The following is an 8,155-nucleotide window of genomic DNA, read 5'->3' as shown; positions in this document are numbered from 1 at the left end:
CTGTGAGAAAAAGATGAGACCGTCCGCTCTCAAAGGTTTATGGTCTCGGAAACCCAACACAGGGCCACTCCTAGTGGGAATCCTCTGAATGGCAGTGCCTTTGGTTTGGTTTTGCCTGAGGCTGGCTAAGCCATCAATGATAAAGGACTTCAAAGGTGGGTCTTTCTTCTCTCCTGGGGTCCCGGGTGAGTCTCACCCACTGTGACAAGGCAGCGGGTGGGGTGATGCCCAGAGATCTGTGAAAACGGCTGTTCTTCCCATCTTAGATGTGTGCTCTCCTGCTGTCCACACGCCCACAGCGATGGCATCTCCCGGCTACTCAACAGCGACAACCTCTCTGGTCTCCCTACCATGGTTCCCAGCTGCAGGTAGCAAAGCGAGCAGAGAGCAGCAGGAGAACGGAGCCCAAAGCCTTGCTTCCACTGTCCACATCTATTCAGAGAAACATAAATTCCAAGGCTCTGGGTTATTAATATGATTCTCGCCTACATGTGAACATTCAGTAAATACTTGCAACATTAAATTGATTCAAGGTTTTATTTATTCAACCATCTAAAAAGCTTATGTAAACTCCCTGAAGATTTGTGTCAAGCTATTACGTAGTAGAAAAGTTGTATTTTCAATAGACTGGCTTTCCTCTTAATGTGCTTTATGAGCTTAGTGTAGATAGGGGGAGCCGTGGGGGAGGGCAGAGAGGGGGAAGGAGATGAGGAGGGAAGAGAAGCCGCTGATCTGTGTTTCTACATTCGTGCTCACTGCAGTACTGGTTCACAACCAGCTGCCGCCCTCCAGTGCTCACTGGAGAAACTTCTCATCTGAATTCCACATTTCCATGCAAAAACCCTGCTGACACCTGGGAGGGACCCAACTCTGAGCTTTGTTGAAAAAGAAACTCAAGTCCAGAGAGGGAAGATACTAAATGGGTTCCTGGCAGCCTTCTAGATTCTTAGTTGCCCATCTCTAACTTGTCTGACAAGCCCTATTGAAAGTATTTCCCAGAAACCTCAGTAGCTCTCGCACTCACTGCCCCCCCAGTCAATCCCGACTCGTTGTGATACTAGTCATTCAAGACGTCTAGGTTCTAGGCATTATTCAGGAGCTCTGATGGCTCAGTGGTTAAGCACTTGGCTGCTAACAGCCAGTTCATTGGACAAATGGTGTGGCAACCGGCTTGCTTGATGACTTCAGTCTTTGGAAAACAGTATGGGGCAGTTCTCTGGTGTCCTGTAGGGTGATGAGGTTTTGGTTTCGGGTATATTATTGATGTTCCAAAAAAAGGCTAAGTTTGACTGCTGGTCAAGTTCCGCCAAGGTGTTGTTTTTTACATTGGGGCACCTTTAGGAAATGTCTGCATGACTTTTGTTTTAGTTGGCCATTTTTTTTAAAAGATGGCGGTAAAATATGTAGCCAATATGGCATTGTAAAATTTTTTTGACAACTAGATTGCTTGTAGCCCACAAGATTAGCTCTGTTGTCTGTTCCACTTCACCAAATCACGGTACAAGCACAGACTTTCCATTCTAGGTTCATGCTCATATATGCAGAAGGTTTTATGTAGGTGGTTGATGGTTTACAAAGCCATTTAGGGTCACCATTCCACAATCTCAAGGAGCCCTGGTGGCACAGCTGGCTGTGCTGGGCTGCTAATCACAAGGACGAGGCTTCCTAGTCCCGTGAAGACTTAGTTTTGGAACCCCACAGGGGCAGTTCCACACTGTCCTCTGAGGCTGCTATAAGTCTGAATCAACTCGACGGCAATGAGTTTGGCTGATCAACAACTTCTCCGCACATTGTCGGGTCACACTGGAGAGATTCTGCACAAGCATGGCCATTCTATGGTTCAGTTCTGGCTTTCCCATTTCCGTTCATCTAGTTCCCCTGCCGCCCTCTTTTCATTTTTGTTTGGAAGGAACTGTTGGCTGGTCTTTTGAAGTGCACGATTCAATGACATTGCGTCCAATCCTCAGGGAGGGTGACCATCGCACGATTCATTTCCAAACACTTATCCTAAGCCCAGGCAGAAACTTTGGGCTCCTGAAGCCTCCTTCCCTCCTCCTGAGAGCCCCTGGGAACCGGAGTACACTTTTGCCCCAGTGCATTTGCCAATGCTAGATATTTCAGTTCAGCAGCCCATGTAATATTATGTTACTCTTTTTTTTTTTTTAAGTTAACAGGTACAGGTCTGACAGGGATTTGGCAATCAGAATCGACGAGCGTGGTCTCCACGTGGGCTTGAAGCCTTTCAGAATTCTCCCAAAGGAGCCTCTGGGCTCACTGATGGGAAAAGAGCAGGGGTGGGGGGCGGTGGCTATTTGTTATTGGAGCCTGGAGCACATAGTTCTGTGATGCTATCACTGTGCTGATGGGAACAGACAGGGGCCATCCAGCTGGATGTGTCACCTATAAGAATAATACCGAGCAACCAAAGATTTATTCAACTATTTAATGGGAAGGAAACACATCTGGAACAAGTTTTGCTGGAATTCATATAAAAGGAAAGTGGATCCATGAGAACTAATATCATGAAACTGGCTTTATCTGGAACCAGAAACATTAACAAGCCTTGAAATCATAACCACTCGCCTAACATGTGACCAGTGGCGCTACTCCCTTTCCGTGGCCATTCACTCTTCTCTGGGGAGAGCTGCTGTCAGCTGCTAGTTCAGACAGGTCCTCCGTGATCTCACTGCTTCTTTCCCTCCTTCTTCCTCAAAACATACATGAAAAGAAAGCGGGAGGGGGACTTGTCCCACCGACAAGACACAACCTCCTGCTAAGGTCAGTGGGTTATCAGGGAGTTAGCACTTGCGTTATTAGGTACTAAGTGAGTTAAGAGACCTCTAGCTTCACCCTTAGATGCCAACATAGATCCCGTTGATCAAATAATCTAGTCTTGAGTAACGCGTTCTGTGGAGGGAGGCTGCGAGCATTCTACCCAAGAGGACCAGGCCTATCACCAGGAACAGGACACCAGAGAGCAGGGTCCCAATGAGGAGCCACTTTTCAAAGGGAAGACCATGCTGGCTTTCTGAAACCTTGCTCGGAGAAGACCTGCCTGGGCCGGCCTCCCCCGTCTCCTGGGAAGCAGTCTTATTTGCCACAGAGGGTTCCACATTGGAGAAAGGGTGGGTCTCAAGGTTGCGAGCATCCCCTGGGTTCAAGGTGAGGGTAGAGGTTTCTTCAGAGGGCACCATTTCCAGAGTGCTGTTCAAGCCTGGAGGTGCCTGGACGGTGGTTGTCAGACCTGTAGTCAGATTAGCCAGGAGTGTAATTACAGCTCGTGTCAAACTGGTAGAAACAAGGGCTGTGGGGGGCTGAGAGGTCATGGTTGTGACGGGCGGTGCTGTGGTGGCCGCCTGTGGTTGGGAAGTCGCAGCAGGTACCCCTGATGAATGGGTGGGCTGAAGAACTGTGGGCTTCAGAGAAACCAGGATGGTCTGGGGAGAAACAGCCGCTGCTGTCTTAGGGGCCAGCGTCCCATTTTCAAGCAGCAGGTGGGCTATTTTCTGTTTGGGGGTTAACGGGGAACTCTGAGATTGGCTTTCCTCTTTGTAAACAGGGAACCGTGTCCTCGGTGGCTTAAGCTGGAGTCCTTTCTGCAAGCGATCAGAGGACGCAGGCGTCTGCGAGAGCGCATCTCTTCCGATGGCCTCCGTGCGCTGTGCGTGACCTGGCGAGCGAGTGGCTGTGGGAGCGGCAGCTTGTGAGGGCCGGCCGTGGAAGAGAGATTCTTCTTGGGTTAGGTCTTGACGCGACGAGTCGGTGCTGGTCAAAGATGGAAAATCTGAAAACATAAGGAAAATAAAAAGAAGACTTCAACGCGTCCTGGCTAAACCCACACCGCACACACAAACTACCTCGGGAGTCGATGCCGACTGCTGGTGACCCGAAGGCACAGGGGAGAACTGCCCGGTGGCGGCTCCCTGGGACCCGAGCTCTTCGCGGGCGTGGAAAGTCACGGCCTCCTCTCCGGAGTCGCTGGTGGTTTCCAACGACCGACCTTGGGACGAGCGGCCCACCTGGCTTCTTACTCACCCAGTTGCCGTCAATTCTGCCTCACGGTGACCCCACATGGATCAGGGAAGAACTGTGTATCACAGGGTTTTTAAGAGCTGGGTTTTTCAAGGGCTCAAGTGGAAGGAAAATGTTTTGAAAATGATGACGGCAACAAGTGTACAAATGTGCTTGACACAATGGATGGATGGAGGTATGGTGATGAGATGGATAGCCCCCAATAAAATGATTTTTTTTAAAAAGCTGGGTTTTTTTTGTTTGTTTGTTTTCCAGAAATAGAATGCCTTTCTTCAAAGGCACCTCTGGGTAGACTCGAACCACCTACCTTCCAGTTATCAGCCAGGTGTGTTAACCATTTGCATCACCCCCAGACTCCATTCCCACATGAAGGTAGATTAAAAACTACAAACACCTCCGCTTGGTCACGAAGTCTACGCAGGGCTGGTGCCTGATCTTTTGTCTAAGCTTCTGAAAACTTGAGAAATGCGACCTCTCCCCTGGAGGACGGCACCGTGATCTCTTTTGAGGAGAACAGAGGTGCGTGGCGGAGGAGCAAGCGAATGAAGGGAGAGTGGGTAAGCCCAAGGAGGGAAACAGAGGCGCTCAGCAAAGGCGCAAGGGGCTTAGGGAGGTGAGGACACTTACAGGGCCCAGGCCCCGGAAGAAAGCTGAGCAGGGATGGTGTGGACAGAAAAGGACCAGCCTGAGATCCAGCAGCCAAAACCAGACGAGCAGGGAGAAGTCGGTGAGCAGCCCAATCCCGCAGGGCTGATGGCTGCACTCAGAGGATGAGTGGGGAAGCAAGCAATCACTGTATGAGTTTCACAGTGGGCAGTGGGGGCATGACAAGGTGAGAGGAGGGAACAATGGGGAAGCAGCCAGGCAGGTCTGTTCTTCTCTCAGGGCATCATGGCCACGGCAGTGACAGAAGGTGGGTGGCATTTCCCAATCAAGGCCCAGGGCTGTATGGGTTCAGCCCACCTTCAGAGAAGGACGATCATCTGGGAGATTGAGTTGCGCTGTTTCACATCTAGAATCATAGAGCCAATGACCGAGGTCACGAGGACAAAGGCCACAAGCTTGAAAACCAGGATGTGCTAGAAATTTAAGCCAAATTGTCACGATGAAAACAGCACAAAACCAGACTCCCTCCTTCTGCGGAGGAAGAATCAGCTTCAGATATTCCCATGCTGGGACAACTGGAGTTTTGTTCCTAAGTCACTGACACACACACACACACACACACACACACACACACACTTATCACAGTTCAATCCCAAATAGCTTGTTAATCAGGTGCCAGTATGATCATTTTAGTTGCTCCTTATTATGTGGCTACTTGGCTATCAATTTCGCTTAGCTAAGAACTGCAGGCAACAAGGGGGAAAAGCAGTGGAATTTCCAAGCATCAGTGGCTCACTCTCTCTGGGTCCTCCCCCCTTCTCTTCCTTGCTGGTTTCTAAGCTGACCTTTACTCTTCTCTCCTAAACACAGAGATCCGGAAGCAACTTCAGCTCTGGAGCATCTTGGGCCTCCTCTATAAGCCTCATGCCACTAAGAGATCCTTGACAACTATCACTTAGGCATCCACCCAGAGCCACCACTGGACCTCAGGCCAAATCTGTGGTCTGACACCTATGTTTGTCTGGCTCTTGACCTAAGGCAGATTTCTGCATTTTTTGATAGGGAAAAAATTAAAAGATAAATATGAAAATTATATTAAATTCAAATTCCATGTCCATTAATTTTATTGGCCAATAGTCATGCTCACTTGCTGACATGTTCTCTAGCCATGCTTTTGTAAGACAAGGAACTACATGGCCCACAAAGCCTGAAATACCACCCTAAAAAGCCTAAAATACTTGCTAGCTAGCCTTTTACAGAAAGAGCCTGACTCTAAAAATAGAACCTGGATCCCTGAAGTCCCCTTAATAGTACTGAAGAAAAGAGTTTTTGCTACAGGATGCTATATGACATCTGTAGACCTATTATCTCCACATGATACATACAAACCTCTCCAAACTCGCTGTCATCAAGTTATTTCTGAATCGGCAACCTTATAGGACAGGGCAGAACTGCCCCTGTGGGTTTTCAAGACTGAAAGTCTTCATGGGAGTAGAAAGCCTCGTTGTTTCCCCACAGAGTGGCTGGTGGTTTCGAACTGCTGACCTTGCAGTAAGTAACCCAATGTATAACCCACTATGCCACCAAGGCTCCTGTATGATAAATATCATTTATAGTACTAGATAAAAGAGACTGTGTGACACAACGGTTAAGCGTTCAGCTTCGACCCAAAAGCTTGGCCGTTTAAACCCACACAGTATAATTACAGCTTAGAAAAGCCCAATTAGGCAGTTCTGTCACATAGGGTCACTGTGTGTGGAAAATCTGCTCTACGGCACCCAAGACTATATTTTTAGGTACAATCAGGTATTTGACAAAAGAGCAGGTACCAACAAAATTCATTTTAAAATGAGAGAAAAAAAAGACATGAGTAAATGTTCTATGGTGTGTGTGAAATAAGCACTTATCTCCTCTTCTCACCTGGCGCCTTTGTCAAGGCTTCAGGAGCCTCCAACTTGAGCTAGCCAAGAAGGGGGCTCGGAAGATTGTGGCTCCTGCTATTAGAGAGATGTCTGCAGAGAATGAGGAGCTCTCCAGGGTCAGTTAGCGGAGCCAGCGCGGCCTCTCCACGAGAAATGCCCAGCAGAGAGTCCAGCATGTGGAGCTATGGCCAAGTTCATGTGCCAAGATTCCCAGGCTTGACTCTTGGCACATGAACATACTGGTTATAAGCTGTAAGTTACTTCCCTTCTCTGTGCCCTAGTTATCTTATCTGTAAAATGGGAAGAATGAAAATACCTCTTCCTTGGGCTGTTTGTAGGGATTAAATGATGCACATGGAGAAAGAAATCAGAACGTAAATAAAACCATTGGCAGAGAAAACAAAACAGGCCAAACAGCGGTTTTCCTTCCCAAGAATGTAAACTCCTGAACAAAGCTGAGCAAGTCCCACTTCTTAATAAGATTCGCCTCTTGGCAACAGTCCCGGAGGCACGCAGGCCTCCTCCACACCTACTCCGCTTCCGCCGCCATTGATGTTTGCCAGTGAGGCGTGGGGCTTTCCCTGGGAACAACCCCTCTGCTCTTTGGAGTCTCAGTTTCAAGTCACTTTACTGAAGGGGGGGGACTGGGGAGGGAGAGGCTGGGACAAACTATCCCTTGAAACCAGCTGAGCAAACAGGCTCCCAATTTATTCTATTTCTGAATCCTCCTATTCTTCCAGCCCTTAGCTGCCATAAAGCTGCCAAAAAAAAGAAACAGGATTCCAAGTGGCAATCATTTTGTAGACTGAAGAGAGTCCACTGTCACCTTCCAAATTTCAGTCTGAAAAGATTAAGTCAATTCAGTATAGGAAGCCGGTTCCTTCAGAACACACCATCAAACAGGTCTCTATATTCAATTTCACTCCAAACGGTAGGCTGGTTTTACTGGAGTGGTTCCTATCTAACCACACAGGCCAGTTAACAAATAAACACTCTGAATTACAAACACAATTTGTAGACATCCTGGAGTTATCAGCAGTCACACTGTCTATGTCTAAATTTGGTCCCACTTTGCCCTTACATGGCAACCAGCTTGTTCTAGGCGAATGTCGCCCCCTAGTGGCTACCACAAGAATGGTTGTATTCCTACATGACCTTCATTTGGGCATTGAAGTTTTTGCGCGTGCTAAATTCCCTTTTCTCCAGACTTTATCACACATTTGCACTTTTATACATGAATGACAAAATCAATGGCATTACAAACGTCTTGTGAAAAACAGAAAACAAACTCAATTTTCATTTTATTCATCACATCTCAGCAACTGCACTGATTTCTGGACACCTAAAGATTGAACAACACATTGCATGTAACTGCAAAACATGTGGGCCTTTATCACTAGAAAATTAATAAAGACGTGGTCTAGTTGCATACCTATACTTTAATATCTGCATTTATATTGTCTCTACTGGAACCACCAAATATTGCTCAACCATTTCTGGACAATTTTTCATTTTTGCCACTTTTAGTTTTCCTCTGCTTAAACCAGTGTTTCCAAAAATGACCGATACCAGCCCCTGGGGGCACTGGAATGACC

General features: G+C 47.6%; 1 protein-coding gene across 2 annotated transcripts in view; it reads right to left on the bottom strand.

The window, feature by feature from the left end:
* Positions 1–523: 523 nt before the first annotated feature.
* The window catches only part of MANSC1 (MANSC domain containing 1), a 29,022-nt gene continuing 21,390 nt past the window's right edge, over positions 524–8,155 (bottom strand). For both annotated transcript variants that reach the window (XM_004716229.2, XM_045293274.1), the window contains exon 4: positions 524–3,784. In XM_004716229.2, the coding sequence (XP_004716286.1) occupies positions 2,853–3,784 (932 nt within the window). In that variant the 3' untranslated portion in view covers positions 524–2,852. The remainder of the gene's footprint in view (positions 3,785–8,155) is intronic.

This window comes from Echinops telfairi, unplaced genomic scaffold (assembly GCF_000313985.2).
Source record: "Echinops telfairi isolate 266 unplaced genomic scaffold, ASM31398v2 ScPeMD7_1957;HRSCAF=2489, whole genome shotgun sequence".
Lineage (NCBI taxonomy): Eukaryota > Metazoa > Chordata > Mammalia > Afrosoricida > Tenrecidae > Echinops > Echinops telfairi.
The sequence above is the reverse complement of the archived record's forward strand: the minus strand, read 5'-3'. Positions and strand labels throughout refer to the sequence as shown.